At 47.6% G+C, this 16075-nt stretch overlaps 1 protein-coding gene across 2 annotated transcripts in view; it reads left to right on the top strand.

The window, feature by feature from the left end:
• Positions 1–16075, top strand: part of sema6c (semaphorin 6C) — a 145641-nt gene that overhangs the window by 82518 nt on the left and 47048 nt on the right. For both annotated transcript variants that reach the window (XM_002937269.4, XM_004917580.3), the window contains exons 3-6: positions 13012–13202; positions 14134–14248; positions 14533–14590; positions 15840–15896. In XM_002937269.4, coding sequence (XP_002937315.2) covers positions 13094–13202; positions 14134–14248; positions 14533–14590; positions 15840–15896 — 339 coding nt within the window. In that variant the 5' untranslated portion in view covers positions 13012–13093. The remainder of the gene's footprint in view (positions 1–13011; positions 13203–14133; positions 14249–14532; positions 14591–15839; positions 15897–16075) is intronic.

The following is a 16075-nucleotide window of genomic DNA, read 5'->3' as shown; positions in this document are numbered from 1 at the left end:
CAGTCGTGTCAAATTGGGCCCGGTTGCATCAAAAAAGGGCGCAGTCGTGTCAAATTGGGCCCGGTTGCATCAAAAAAAGGGCGCAGTCGTGTCAAATTGAGCCCGGTTGCATCAAAAAAGGGTGCAGTCGTGTCAAATTGGGCCCGGTTGCATCAAAAAAGGGCGCAGTCGTGTCAAATTGGGCCCGGTTGCATCAAAAAAAGGGCGCAGTCGTGTCTAATTGGGCCCGGTTGCATCATAAAAGGGCGCAGTCGTGTCAAATTGGGCCTGGTTGCATCATAAAAGGGCGCAGTCGTGTCAAATTGGGCCTGGTTGCATCATAAAAGGGTGCAGTCGTGTCAAATTGGGCCCGGTTGTATCATAAAAGGGCGCAGTCGTGTCAAATTGGGCCCGGTTGCATCAAAAAAGGGCGCAGTCGTGTCAAGTTGGGCCCGGTTGCATCAAAAAAGGGCGCAGTCATGTCAAATTGGGCCCGGTTGCATCATAAAAGGGCGCAGTCGTGTCAAATTGGGCCCAGTTGCATCAAAAAAGGGTGCGGTCGCATCAAATTGGGCGCGGGTACATCAAATTGGGCACAGTCGCGGCAAAAATGGCGCAGGTGTGTCAAATTGGGCCTGGTTGCATCAAATAAGGGCGCAGTCATGTGGGCGCATCAAATTTGGCACACTCGCTGCAAAAAGGGTGCGGCCGTGTCAAATTGGGCGTGGTCGCGTCACAAAAAGTTTGGTACGCGTGAAAAATTGGGTGCAGGCACGGCAAAAAAGGGCGCAGTCGTGTCAAATTGGGCCCGGTTGCATCAAAAAAAGGTGCGGGTGCATCAAATTGGGCGCGGTCGCGGGAAAAAAGGGTGCGTCTGTGTCAAATTGGGGGTGTGGTCGCAAAGGGCACGGTTGCGTCGCAAAAGGGTGCGGCCGCATCAAAAAAGACACATACGACAAAAAAAATCACGCAACAAATGCGTTTCGCTAAATTTTCGCCGTTTTGCAAATCTTCTTGCCGTTTGCCGAATTTTATGGCGAAGTGAAACGGGACAGATTCGCTCATCACTAGTCAGTGGCTCTCAGGCCGACTACTTGAGGGAAGAAAACTCTATCTATGGCCGTACAAGCTCAGCAAGTAAAAACTATGCCCACCAATGATGTGTCTGCTAACGGTGGGGGTCATTTATGATTGCCTTAGGGTGGCTTCAGGGGCAGAGATAGGCTTCCTCCAGGGCAGGAAAGGGTTAAGAAGCACCAACTGAATTCTTCAGAATGGATTGAGATCGAAAGTAAAGGGGTGCTAAACCCTGCACGGCTCAACCAAACTGTACTCAGCTGTTGCTGAACTACAAATCCCAGAATAATGTAACATATAATGAAGGGTGAGGCATGCTGGGAGCTGTAGTCCAGCAACATCAGGGTTGTATTCTTAAAGCAATATTGCACAATAAAACTTTTCCCCCGAATCCCCAGGGACCAGGGCTGCTTTAACATGCAAACAATCCTCCAATGAGAATCCCAGCTGATGTGAGTAAATTCCTGCAATTGGAGTTGGGAGCAATAAGCACAGTTTCCCAGCACTGAACAAGTCTGTCCCTTTATCCCCATGTCTGATTCCTGTGCCATATAATGACGGGAAATAATGCCATCATTATCTCTATATGTAAGGTACCAGCAAGATGGATTGGCCAGTTCTTTTTGATTTTTTCATATTGGGCAATTGTAAACGGCAAAAAAAAAACAATCCGATTTTTCCGCAACGGCGACGAATAAGTCACGGAAAATATATGAAAAAGTTGTGACGGCGATGAAAAAGTTGCAGAAAATACGAAAAAGTCGCGACGGTGAGGAAAAAGTCGCAAAAATACTGATCGTTATGAAAAAAACGCCTTCGGACCGTTCGTGGATTAGTGAATGTGCCCCTCTGAGTTAGGGCTGTGAGCCACGAATAGGGCTAGAATGAAAGTAAAAAATGTAGTCGCGTGAAAAATTGGGTGCAGGCACGGCAAAAAAGGGCGCAGTCATGTCAAATTGGGCCCGGTTGCATCAAAAAAAGGTGCGGGTGCATCAAATTGGGCGCGGTCGCGGGAAAAAAGGGTGCATCTGTGTCAAATTGGGGGCGTGGTCGCAAAGGGCACGGTCGTGTCGCAAAAGGGTGCAGCCGCATCAAAAAAGACACATACGACAAAAAAAATCACGCAACAAATGCGTTTCGCTAAATTTTCGCCGTTTTGCAAATCTTCTTGCCGTTTGGCGAATTTTATGGCGAAGTGAAACGGGACAGATTTACTCATCACTAGTCAGTGGCTCTCAGGCCGACTACTTGAAGGAAGAAAACTCTATCTATGGCCGTATGAAGTATATGCCTTATATAAATGACTATTGTCTGTTGCAGCAGGATATTTCATATTTTATAAAGGGATTTATGGAATCCGGCATTGGACTGGCAGCCTGTGACCCACTGGCCAATGACATGCACCCAACCCTGAACCACCCTTTCCCAGTAGATCCCAGGCCAAACCATATCTCTTATATTTCAGCGGTTGCCCATATATGATATAAGAGACTACTCGAGAACCAGGGCCCACCATTGTATCCCAGTGAGTCAGTCTCTCTAAACAGCACGGAGATCCAATTTTTATAGCCGTTTAGGGGCCCAATGTTGGACCGAGGCCCATGGGTCTAGAACCCAACCTTTCTTACTCGTGAGCCACAGTCAAATGTAAAAAGACTTGGGGAGCAACACAAGCACCATAAAAGTTCATGGAGGAGCCAAATAAGGGCTGTGATTGGCTATTAGGGGCCTCTATGCACCCTATCAGCTTACAGGGGCTTTATTTGGTAGGAAATCTTGTTTTTATTCAACCAAAACTTGCCCCCAAGTCAGGAATTCAAAAATAACTCCCTGGTTTGGGGGCACTGAGAGCAACACCCAAGGGGTTGGGGAGCAACATGTTGCCCTGAGCCACTGGTTGGGGATCACTGGTCTAGAATATATCCATCATTATACCCAATACAATGTTTATAGTTGAGTAAGTTGATCTTTACAATGAGGTCTATGGCTTCTGTTTGCTTCGGCCATGTTAGTGCTCTCAGGGGGGCCGGCAGCGATCAATACTCCCTTAAGCCCGGCAGGTTTACAGGCAATCATTCATGTATTTGGTACCACTGCAGCCTAGTGGAACCCTGGTATGTTCAGCAGCGGCCAAGCTATGTAGCCGAGTGGCTAGAACGCATTTCCAGCCGTATATATAACATCAGTCATTAAGGCTCGGTCGGCAGAAGTAAACGCTCGGCTAATTCGTTCCCAGACAAGCCGGAGAAGTTGTCCGTCCCTCTCTGTCTGAGCGAATCCCTTATGAAATAAACATATTCCCCAAGATGAAGGGGCTTCTGATACATTTCTTTGTTGTCTCCTCTGCTTTTCTTGCGGTGGCATTTCAGTAAAACGTCCTTTTGTTCTTTGTTTGTGGTGCGCTTGGCAGCCGGAATTCATGCCATACCCCGAGCCGAGATATATAAATTCATCCGAGTTCTACTTTTGAGTAGACGGGCGGCTTTTTTCCAGTTGGATAAGTAATCCTCCAGCCTCTCTCCTGCCCAGTTGCCCACTTCAGGCCCTCGGTGCAGGTCACGGGGTCCAAACCCGACCAATTAGGCTGGCAATCATACCGGGGCCGCCGATGGAAGAGCCGAGAGGGAGCGCAGCCAGCCCGAGGGGCTAATTAGCCGATACCCATTTGTCTTGCGCGGGAGAACTTAATAAAAAAAGCATCTAACTGGTAATAAATTGAAAACGAGTACAAGGACTTTCACTCTGAGAGACATTTTATATCCTGAGCTTTGACGTTGGAACTGTAAGTGCCAGAATTCGAAATAAATTGCAGTTATAATTAGCAAACTTGACGTCTTTTTTTTTCTGTTCTCTCCGGCGGAAAAATCCAGAGGAAGCGATGAAATGGGGGAGACAGAGACAAGAGGACCAGTATTTAGGGGGCAGGGGGATGTGATTACAGATCTTAAAGAGGGGTACCCCCTGGGAATTTCCCATTTAGCCCCAGTGCACTGCCATTTACCCCAACTTATCTGCACAGCAGCCCACTATCTTTGGTGCCATTACTTGATAGGGACAGTAGGGCAAGATGGAGACAGTAGGACATGATGGAGACAGTAGGGCAAGATGGAGACAGTAGGGCAAGATGGAGACAGTAGGGCAAGATGGAGAAAGTAGGGCAAGATGGAGAAAGTAGGGCAAGATGGAGAAAGTAGGGCAAGATGGGGACAGTAGGACAAGATGGAGACAGTAGGGCAAGATGGAGACAGTAGGGCAAGATAGGGACAGTAGGGCAAGATGGAGACAGTAGGACAAGATGGAGAAAGTAGGGCAAGATGGAGACAGTAGGGCAAGATGGAGACAGTAGGGCAAGATGGAGAAAGTAGGGCAAGATGGGGACAGTAGGGCAAGATGGAGACAGTAGGGCAAGATGGAGAAAGTAGGGCAAGATGGAGACAGTAGGGCAAGATAGGGACAGTAGGGCAAGATGGAGACAGTAGGACAAGATGGAGACAGTAGGGCAAGATGGAGACAGTAGGGCAAGATGGAGAAAGTAAGGCAAAATAGGGACAGTAGGGCAAAATGGAGACAGTAGGGCAAGATGGAGACAGTAGGGCAAGATGGAGAAAGTAAGGCACAATAGTGAAAGTAGAACAAGATGGTCACATTAGAGCAAGATGGACACAGACAAGCAAGGTGAAGATGATAAGGAAGATGAACACTATAGGGTAAAATGGTGACAGTAGAATGAGAGGTTAGCATTAGGGCAAGACGGAGACAATAACACATTTTATCACTGTTTTGCAATCCCTGGCCTCTCAGTTGTTGTTGAAGTACAACTCTCAGAAGCATCTCATAGCAGAACTGTGCCAGAGGGTAATGGGAACCGTATTTTGGCAACGGCCAAAGGGCCATAGATCAGACAGTCCTACGCGGCTTGCAAAACTCTGTTTAGCTCAGAACCCAATCAGTGCTGCAGCCGGCCCCCGAAGCGACCGCGTCCCCCCCTATGTGAGAGAGAAAGCGTGAGAACATGAGGCTACAAGCAGCATCGCCGTGGGTTCTCCGGCCCTTTGAGCTGACCCCAGAGTAGGAAGCTGTGGGAATGGTTGCCTTTGGGGGGGGGGGGGGTTGAGCATTCCTAGAGTCTCGTTAAGACCCAGCTTGGGAAGTGGACAGAGATCTGGCTGCATCCCAGGCTTCATACCAGTTGGCTCTTCTACACCCCAACCATGGGCCCTAAGGGGCCACAGCTTCCCATGCTTGCTCTATACATTCTATACATCCGTGCTTCATTAAATCTCTAGCAAAAGGGAATTAAATGGTCAGTTCCCCCCCCCCCTTCCTCCGCAATCCGATCAAAACAATCCCATTTAGGCCAGGGTTTATGGTTGTCTTTCCGGGGGAAAATTCCATCCAATCTCTCTAATTCCCCTATTATTGCACCGAGGGCATTATCCAGCGCACGCGCCGCTCCGGTAACGAGACATCGAAGGGAAAACAATTGATTTCTCTATGACAGGATTTGCCTCGGCCGCGCAGAAATCAGATCTGCTGCACTTTTTGTTTTTGTCATTAGTCACAGCAGCAATGATTTTTTTTTCACTGTCACTTCTCCGTCCGGCCGCCAATTAGAAAGCTGTATAGACGATACGTCGTGGCGGTTTGCGGAATCTGACAGCTACGGCACATGGGTGATGGCGTCCAACGACTCCTCGAGGCAAGTTATATTCAGCTTATTGCCATTTTGATAGGGAATTCTTTAAGACCTGACCTATTAGTGATGTAAGCAAAGGCGTTAGCGGCCATATTTTGTTGTTATACAGTAGTAACAATGCGTTCTATCATTAAAGAGCTGCTACATCATCTTGTGTCTCTAGGGGGGTCGGATCTGCCTAGTACTAAATAGGCATTGAGCGTTTCTCCTTCTCCATGATGGTGCTATCATGGGCAGCCAAAAGTATCCCAAGACGACCCTCTAGGTTATAGACTTAAGGTCCCCCCATACACGGGCCGATTCTAGCTGCCGATATCGGTCCCTTAGACCGATCGGCCTGTGTATGGGCACTACTGATGGACCTGCCCGACCGATACCTGGCCTGAAATCGGTATCGGGAGAATCCAGGCTAATTCTGTTGATCGAATTAAAACGACGGGTATAGGCAAAGTCGGTTCGGGGACCACATCAACAAGCCAATGCGGTCCCAGATCCGACTCAATTTTTTAACCTGCCCGATCGAGATCTGGCCAATTTCAGGCCAGATATCGGTGGGGCAGGCCCGTCGGTAGTGCCCATACACGGGCCGATTAGCTGCCAAATCTGTCTAAGGGACCCATATCGGCAGCTACTTTCGGCCCATGTATGTACCTTTATAAGGGCTCATTTACATCCATAGATGCAGTGGGAAATGTGTAAATTGCGTCCTGGTTCGCCGCTCCTGCTTCCCCCTTAATCGACCCCGATGCTTAAAAAGTAAATGTGTGAGGGGTCAAGGTGGGGCGGGATCAGCTACAGCGCCTCAGGGAGGCAGAAGGTGGCTAATTGGCCCTGCCATCACCTCATGACCAGGGGGTAGTTTCAAGGTTCCCTCAGTGCCTTGCATCAATAGACATAGCGCCTAAAGAGTTGGGCGAAGACATCATTGTCACTTCCTCCAAGTAGGGGGTACATTTAGGTCTGTTGCCACCCTAAACACAGCCTTGACCCTGTCCTGTCCATAGACCCGCCAACGCATGTCCGAAAGATGTGCAAGTTAGGCGACACGTCACGGGCTCAGTGGTGGCTGAGCAGATTTTTCATTTCTTTCCAAAATAGATCTATTATATAGGCACCGAACGACTGCCACCCCAAAAACTGTCCCCTTAGGCACAGGCCTCTGGGTGCCCATATATAAATAGCCCCTGGGCAGGGTGCACATCACAGCCAGACCCCAGGCAGATCTTTCTTAATGAGCACTATGGGGCGCAATTTGGCACCCACTATTGCCCACTATTTTTTCAATAAGCACCCACAGGTGCCAAGCACAAGTACAGGGTTCCAGCTGGGTATTACCATGCACTCGGCATAAGGTTGCTCATCTAGTAAAGAAATAGTACATGTAAATATAAATATATATATAGTTTTTCTTGCTTGGTATATTGGCCACCAAATCGTTTCCCCGCCGGCCCTGAAGCGGCTGTGTGCCGACAGTGCACTAAAGGGATGTTCTTGACAGGAAGCACTGGGAACAGAATCTTGTGTATAACATGTGCCCAGAGACGGAGAGCGCAGGTAATGAAATCCTACGAGCCAGCCAAGCAGAACATGCTGCGGCTTTGTAACGTAATGGAGAGTTTATCCGAGCTCGCTGTTCTACTGGGCTTCCCCGTCAACTCACTTTCAACCCTGACTCTGGGGAGGGCAACTGAGAGACGGAACAAGTCCCTTCTGCCGCCGGAAAACGGGCTACAAAGACTGTACTGGGGGGGGGGGGGGCTGACTCTGCCAATCATGTATTCTGTCAGTTAGACACCTGACTCACAGGCCCGTGGCCTCTACGGAGGCCCAGCATCACTCCGGCGTGCCGCAGCCGCTCCGCTCGCAGGCATATATTAATAGGCACTTAATATTTTATTATTATTTCATTACTCATCATGTATAATTCCACTCTTCATCCTCCCTAAAGGTGCCCATACATGTGACGATTCGCTCGCTTGGTGAGGTCGCCAAGTGAGCGGATCTTCCCCCTGATATCCCCACCTACGGGTGGGCGATATCGGGGAACGTGTAGGCTAATTCCCTGGGGGCAAATGATCGAATTACAATGTCGGCAATGGGGCAGTCGGTTCGGGGACTGATCCGACTAAATCTTTTAACCTGCCAGATCAATATGCCAGATATCGGTCGGGTATGGCCGTCGTTTCTGCCCCTACACGGGCCAGTAAGCTGCCGAATTGGTCCAAGGGACCAATATCGGAAGCTACAATTGGCCTGTTTATGGGGACCTTAACTGCAGACTTGCCAAGTCTACAGCCGATCCTTATAGATTTAATCAAAAGGCTACAATCCTGGGGCGCTGTGGTTATACAGTCGCCACCTGTCTGGTTTTGACCCGGACAGCCCGGTTTTCGGAAGGGCCAAACTGCCTGCTGGGCGGGACTTGCTGCGATTAGCTGATCGCCATGTACCTGTGACATCACTAGCCCGTCCCTCTCTCCCGTGTGACATCACCACCCGCCCCCTCCCCCTGTGACATCACCACCCGCCCCCTCCCCCTGTGACATCACCACCCGCCCCTTGCCTGGAGTAAGGAGCCGGAAAAAGGTGGCAACCCTATGACAGTGGCGTGTTTTCATCTCTCTCTAGATTACAGTTCTTCAGACTTCTCTGGTTCAGGCCACAGTGTACAAATGTTCACTGATGAAACCAAACTTTGTCTTCATTTTGTGCAATTTCTGTCCATAGAGCATCTCCGTGCATCCTCCGCTGTTGTTTATTAATGGCGGACGATCAGGGAAAGAGCAAGCCCACTCATGGCACGACCTTGTACCCGAGGGGTGGGGAATGGCACGGCTGAAAGCCATAGAATAGATATTTAATCCCTGTTTACGTTCCTGGCCATTGTATTGCGCAGATCTCATCTCTTAATTGCTATGTTTGTGTTTGCCCTGTTGCCCTATTTCATCTTGAATGGCTGTTCCCATGGCTACATAGCAACGTATCTATATAAACTATATAGTCCTGCCCCCGGTGTGAAAGTACGTTATATCTAAATGTATTGTTTACAGGGTGTTATGGTTCATTTGCCCCACTAACGTTAGATGGTAGCCATCCTAGCAGAGTCATCGGCCAAGGGATAAACCACAAATTAAGGTTCCCATACACGGGCCGATTCTAGCTGCTGATATGGGTCCCTTAGACTGATTCAGCAGCTAATCGGCCCGTGTATGGGCACTACTGACGGGCCTGTCCGACCGATATCTGGCCTGAAATCGCCCAGATATCGATCGGGCAGGTTAAAAAATCTAGTCGGATCGGGGATCGCATCGGCTCGTTGATGCGGTCCCCGGACCGACTTTGCCTATACCCGTTGTTATAATTCGATCGTTTGGCCCCAGGCCTGGATATTGCCCACCCGTAGGTGGGGATATCGGGAGAAGATCCGCTCGCTTGGCGACATCACCAAGCAAACGGATCTGAAGGTGTATGGGGACCTTTAGACCAGACGGGAAAACCAGCCAATGCTGCTGATTCTACAAACCACCCACCCATCCTGAATCCGCGCACACAACTTCAAATGGCATACGCCCCACAGAGTCCGTTCAATTAATTACCACCGTTCAGTCATTAGAGCCCACGGTAAGACACTACTCTCCCACCTCCTGCAAATTCTAAAGGACAATTTTGCTTCCATTTTTGCCCTGAGAAATGGCCTCCAATTAGCATCCCGGCGAGGCACTCCTCTGCTTGCTATGCTTTTAGGGTTCATTTGCTGTCCATTTTCTTCCATCAGTTTGAAAGTAATTGGAAGTGAATTTACTCAGGTCTGCGTCGGTCTATTCGCGCGTCCCACCCGCTGAGCTTTTCAGGTGATGTGGGGAAACTCTGGCTGCCGCGACCGTCTGGCTCGAACAAGAGAACTTTTCCTTGACCTCTTATCTTGCGCCCAATCCATTTAGGGCCCCATTGGCTTTATCGCAGCTGGATAATAGCACTTTGAAAACAGAGGGGTAATTTGCTGATGTATTTGCAGCCGTGCATTAGGGCTTCTGAGTGGTTTCGTCAACAGGGAGAAGCTCCGTTATAGGATCCACTCTGTCCTTTGGGCGTTTGGTACGAGGGGGGACTGGGATAATATGGGAAGACGGGGGGCGAGTCAAAGAAAAGTGTTTGTAAAATTGCCCATTCTGAATAAAAATCGAAGAAACTGTCAAACAACGTAGGAGTATCCATGTTATCTATTAGTTAGCAATGAGGTTTCTTATATGTGACTATGGGGCATGTTTACTAAGATGGAGATAAATATCACCGGTGATGTTGCCTGTAGCAACCAATTAGGTCTTTGTTTTGATTTCTAAAGGTCCCCATACACGGGCCGATTCTAGCTGCTGATATGGGTCCCTTAGACAGATTCGGCAGCTTATCGGCCCGTGTAGGGGCACTACCGACGGGCCTGCCCGACCGATATCTGGCCTGAAATCGGGCAGGTTAAAAAATCTAGTCGTATCGGGGACCGCATCGTCGACTTTGCCTATACCCGTCATTATAATTCGCTCATTTGGTCCCAAACGATCGAATTAGCCTGGATTCTCCCGATATCGCCCACCCATAGGTGGGGGATATCAGGAGAAGATCCGCTCGCTTGGTGACATTGCCAAGCGAGCAGATCTGAAGGTGTATGGGGACCTTAAGTTAGTTCCTTTGCACGTTCAAGTAGAGAGGCCCAGATCCTTTCTTCTGTCATTTGGGTCAACTCGTTAGTCATTGGCCAAATTACTGTAGTCAGTGTTGTTTGCCTATCCGTGTGGACCTGTGTATGGATGCCTTACAGTTGCAGTGAACGCAGCCAATTATAAGATTGACAATGGGCAGTGGTTCCAAAACAGTGGGGCTGGCCTGGCGCGGTGGCAACGGGGCTCAGCCTGAAGGCCAGTTAGGGTAATATTTGGCAACATGGCCTATTTCCTCTCAAAGATACCCCTGAAAGCCCATCTAGAGGTTCTAGGTACTCCTGGAACTATGGCTCAGTGCCAGATATGCCAATGTTTTTCTTTATTTGTCAACAATGCCCATTTCCTCTTATAGATACCCCTGAAAGCCCAGATAGAGGTTCTAGGTACTCCTGGAACTATAGCTCAGTGCCAGATATGCCAATGTTTTTCTTTATTTGTCAACAATGCCCATTTCCTCTTATAGATACCCCTGAAAGTCCAGATAGAGGTTCTAGGTACTCCTGGAACTATAGCTCAGTGCCAGATATGCCAATGTTTTTCTTTATTTGTCAAGAATGCCCATTTCCTCTTATAGATACCCCTGAAAGCCCAGATAGAGGTTCTAGGTATTCCTGGAACTATGGCTCAGTGCCAGATATGCCAATGTTTTTCTTTATTTGACACAAGGTAAGGGGGTCCTGAGCAAATGCTGCTCCTCCAAAGGAGGTTTGTACCAAAAAAGTCCCAACAACCACTGGTCTAGAGCCCTGGAACGTTAGGAGATACAATTCCAGAGCAGCACAGGTTGTCCAAAGCTGGTGGAAAGGGGTGCTGGAAGGTTTAGAGGCTTCAGATGGGGTTATTTGCCTTCCTCTGGATCAACTAGCAGTTAGGCAGGTTATATATAGGCATTATGGTTGAACGTGATGGATGTACGTCTTTTTTCAACCCAACTTACTATGTTACTATGTTTAGGAGTAGCACGGCTTAGACAAATCTGGTAAAAAGGTTAGCGACATGAAAAAGAAAAAACTTTGTAGCTTTCTCAGAATAAAGAAACATGTCCATTATCATCTCAGATGTGCCAAGTGCTGCCTGTCACTGCAGGAATCTCCAAGTGGATAAATGCTCCTTGTAACTGAGGGATGTACAAGGAATTTGGCCGGTCAGTTGGGATGGGAATAAGAGAGAAAGAGCTGTATCCAATCATTTGTGTGCACTTTGGTGGCAATAAATACGCTTTACATAGAACAGGCCTGCAAGACATTATATCAGATTGTATCAACATTCCTATTAATCAAACTCTTCCCTTCCCAGCACTGGAGTTCATGAGGTCCATTGCATTAAATGTCCGTGGAGACAGAATTATGCTGTGTGAAATTAAACCAGGAACAACATTTTCATTTAGAGATAAATGATACTGCAAACGGTTGCCCACAAAAGCTCACAGCCGCAGTGACTGGCAAACGGGCTCGGCTTTATTTCTGATTTGTTCTTGGTTCGGGAAAAAGGAGACTTGAATATATTGGCCGTAAGGAAAGCTGCCTTTTGAGGTGGTTTTATCAGTTGTAGGTAGGAAGGCATGAGGTACAATAGGCAACAGAAAGGCATGATAAGTATGGGAGAACAAGAGGGGATGGTAACAAGTAGTGCAAGATGGAGACAGGAGGAGAAGAAGGAGACATTAAGACAAGATGGAGACATTATGGCAACAGAAAGGCATGATAAGTATGGGAGAACAAGTAACAAGTAGTGCAAGATGGAGACAGGAGAAGAAGAAGGAGATATTAAGACAAGATGGAGACAGTACTGTAACAGAAAGGCATGATAGCTATGGGAGAACAAGAGAGGATGGTAAAAAGTAGTGCAAGATGGAGACAGGAGAAGAAGAAGGAGATATTAAGACAAGATGGAGACAGTATGGCAACAGAAAGGCATGATAGCTATGGGAGAACAAGAGGGGATGGTAACAAGTAGTGCAAGATGGAGACAGGAGGAGAAGAAGGAAACATTAAGATAAGATGGAGACTGTAGGACAAAATGCAGATAGGGGAGTTGTAAGGCAGAACATGGTAATGCAGGATTGGGACAGTAGGACATGATGGAGACAAGATGAAGATAGGAAAGCAAGATGGAGACATTGGGCTAAAAGGTAGACAGTAAAACAAAATAGTAATGTAGGGCAAGATGGAGAGAGTAGGTCAAAATGTAGACAGTTGAACAAGATATAGACAGTAGGGCAAGATGGAGACAGTAGGGCAAGATGGATAATGTAGGACAAATAAAACATATCAGGGCAAGGTAACTCAAGGACAAGATAGCAAAAATATCCCAGTTTCTGGACCTGTGGCTGTTCAGCTTTTCCTCAAGTACAACCATAATCACCCTCATATAACTGCAACCTGTTGGGAAATAATGCTTTGAGATGTAATTCAAAATCATCAGTTGAACATGAGTTCGTAGGCTGTACTTTATTCAAACAATGGAGCTAGTCTCTTACCAACCCTATCCCCACCGTGTCAAACAGCCCTGACTATAAGATCTGCCTTTTCTTTTTAACGACAGGTTCCGCTGCGAGCAGAATGAACATTCGTTAGGACCTTGATCCCTTCCTGCTCCCCTCCGCTACTCTGTCAAGGACACAAGAATGTACCAAGTGCTGCTCCGTGGGGTTCTTCTCCTTGTCTGCACTTACCTGTCCTCTGCCCTGGTGTTCCCAAAGGACCTGACGCCTATTAGAATCATAGAGACATTAAGTAAGTTTTATGATTTTTCAAAAACGTAAAAAAACGACCCTTTCTGTTCAGACTTCAGAAGTTCTACGCCACCTGTTCACCATCTGCTCCAGAGCGGTTGATAGGCTCAGCACATTTTCCATCTTGCTGCTTCTTCCTTTTCGTTCCTGTCAGGGTTGGGAAGGCATGGTTCCATCAGGGCTGCCAGGTTCATATTTTGCTGAAATCTCCTTCTTAATCTGGAGCTGAACGATTATGAACACCAGTAATATATAAAGACCTATGTCTGAAATGCCTTGGGCCTTGGGATTGACCCGGCTCTTCCACCAGTTACGTTTTGGTTCATTATTTTAGTTTTTTGGACTCATCAACTCCAGTTCTTCCTCGGCAACTGTACAATTTCCAACCCACGGACTCAGCCGTGTCATATAAATCCACATACTATAATTTAACCTCTTACTAGCAACACGAGGGAATCGTTTCGACCCTTAAGTACGAACATTTCTATCCACAACACGTGCCCATACAGTTAAGCTTTAGCCGATCGTATAGAAAGTAATGTCGAGCTTGCCGTACATTGCAAACCAATTTATTGCTTTTTTGCTGTCCTGGGACCCAAAGTGATTGCAACTTTCCGTTATTCTAGCTCTTTTCTTTCAGCAGAACGACATTGTTTCACAATTTCTTCAGAAGTCACACTAAGCCATGTCCCTTAGCCACTTCTTATTACTGTTATTAAGACAGCGATATTTCATCTGGTGCACTGTGACCAGTTTCCACTAACTGGAAAAATCTCAGAGACACAGAGCGCAGGCTGTGTATGAGAAGAAGTCCAACCCCTGACACTTTGGAGAACAGAAAGAGGGCTTTCAGGCTTATAGGATTATAGTTATATGAGTAACCTTATGGCACAATGACTCTAGATGAACCAGATGATGTTTTGTTCTTCCAGCCACTTCTTCTTATCCATGGTTTCGGGGACTGGCCAGCGACGATGACACGGCCCACCTAGGACTTGACTTTCAGAAGATGCTTAAACTGAACCAAACACTATTTGTAGCTGCAAGGTGAGTGCTGCATTGTAAGAAGATGGCTGCTTTATGTGGAACTGGAGCACCCAGTGCCCGTTCGGGAGTCAGATGTAAAACATAATAAATGGTGTCTATGTTAGGTGGCTCTGTGGTTGATGAGTTTTTTCCGACAGTGAAGCCCACCAAGAGATATCTTGCTTTCCCAATAGCCAAAGGCCGACTCTAAAAGCCACCATATTCTTTCACAGATTTGTAAATACCTGTATATACTGGGTTGCTAAACCCCCAATAGTAATTTATTTTTCCTTCTCCTCCCCCAGAGACCATGTTTATGCTATCGATCTGCGCAGAGCCAAAGAAGCAATTATTCCAGATAAAGTAAGAGGTTTTTACGAGCCGTGCACTCTTTTGTTCTTATGTGCAGATCTTAACTTGCTGCATAACTGCCCCACCATTGGGCTGGTAACCTAGCCAATTGCCCCAGTAAGCAGTAACTGGCCGATATGACACAAGCTAGCAACTGATTGGCAATGCAAGGGAAGGAAGTGATGTTGTTTTGTAGAAGGAGAGCGTTATGGTTATTGCTCCGTTCATTTGCATGGAAATTGTCCGAATGGAGCCGGGATTCCATACACGGATCCCAAATGGCACTGCAGTGCCTCGGCGCTTCTAAGGTCTCCTGTCGGGAAACAGATACACTGGTGATTTGTCCCGGGCACCCAGGGCTAGTTAGAGGTCGAAGGGAAAATGAATGTATGTAATTTAACCTACAAACTTAAACTGTTGTTGGACTGCTACTCCTATCAGACCTTCCCCTGATAGGCCACAAGTTAATGTGTGTTCTATTGAAATCACTGAACAGCAATTATAACTAATGAGATCACAAATTGATAGGATGTTATGAGTAGCCAGGAGGGCAAATAGGCTTTCTCCCCAATTGTGTCCCTGACCTTCACTCTTCAGCCCTCTGAGCCACCCACCCCTGGAAGGCAAGTCTTAAGGTCCCCATACACCTTCATATCCGCTCACTTGGCAATGTCGCCAAGCAAGCGGATCTTCTCCATCTACGGGTGGACGATATCGGGGCCAAACGATCGAATTATAACGACGGGTATAGGCAAAGTCGGTCCGGGGACCGCATCAACGAGCGGCATTGGCTGGTTTTCCCGTCTGGTCTAAAGGTCCCCAAACACCTTCAGATCTGCTCACTTGGCAATGTTGCCAAGCGAGCGGATCTTCTCCCGATATCCCCCACCTACGGGTGGGCAATATCGGAAGAATCCAAGCTAATTCGATCGTTTGGCCCTGGGGCCAAATGTTCGAATTATAACGACAGGTATAGGCAAAGTCGGTCTGGGGACCGCATCAACGAGCCGATGCGGTCCCCGATCCGACTAGATTTTCTAACCTGCCCGATAGAGATCTGGCCGATTTCTGGCCAGATATCGGTCGGGCAGGCCCGTCGGTAGTGCCCATACACGGGCTGATTAGCTGCCGAATCTGTCTAAGGGACCCATATCGGCAGCTAGAATCGGCCCGTGTATGGGGACCTTTACTGTAAGGGAACTACTGATGTAGAGGAAAGAGTCCTACTTGCATTACTTACCCTGTGGCCTTTTCATTTTAGTATGTAACGTGGAAGACCCAAGATATGGAGAACTGCGCAATGAGAGGCAAGCTGAGGGTAAGTGCCTTCTCTGTGCCCCATCTCCTAATGAATGACTGCCAGAATTACTAACCCTAAGCCTGTGAAAGGAAAGAATAGATATTCCAGATTTAGTCGTTGTGAGTAATTAACTGTAGCCCTATAGAAGCCTTTGTTATGTATATATCATATACACATAATCCACTGCCAATACAGCC

The sequence above is a fragment of the Xenopus tropicalis genome, chromosome 8 (assembly GCF_000004195.4).
Source record: "Xenopus tropicalis strain Nigerian chromosome 8, UCB_Xtro_10.0, whole genome shotgun sequence".
In the NCBI taxonomy this organism is placed as follows: Eukaryota; Metazoa; Chordata; class Amphibia; order Anura; family Pipidae; genus Xenopus; species Xenopus tropicalis.
The sequence above is the reverse complement of the archived record's forward strand: the minus strand, read 5'-3'. Positions and strand labels throughout refer to the sequence as shown.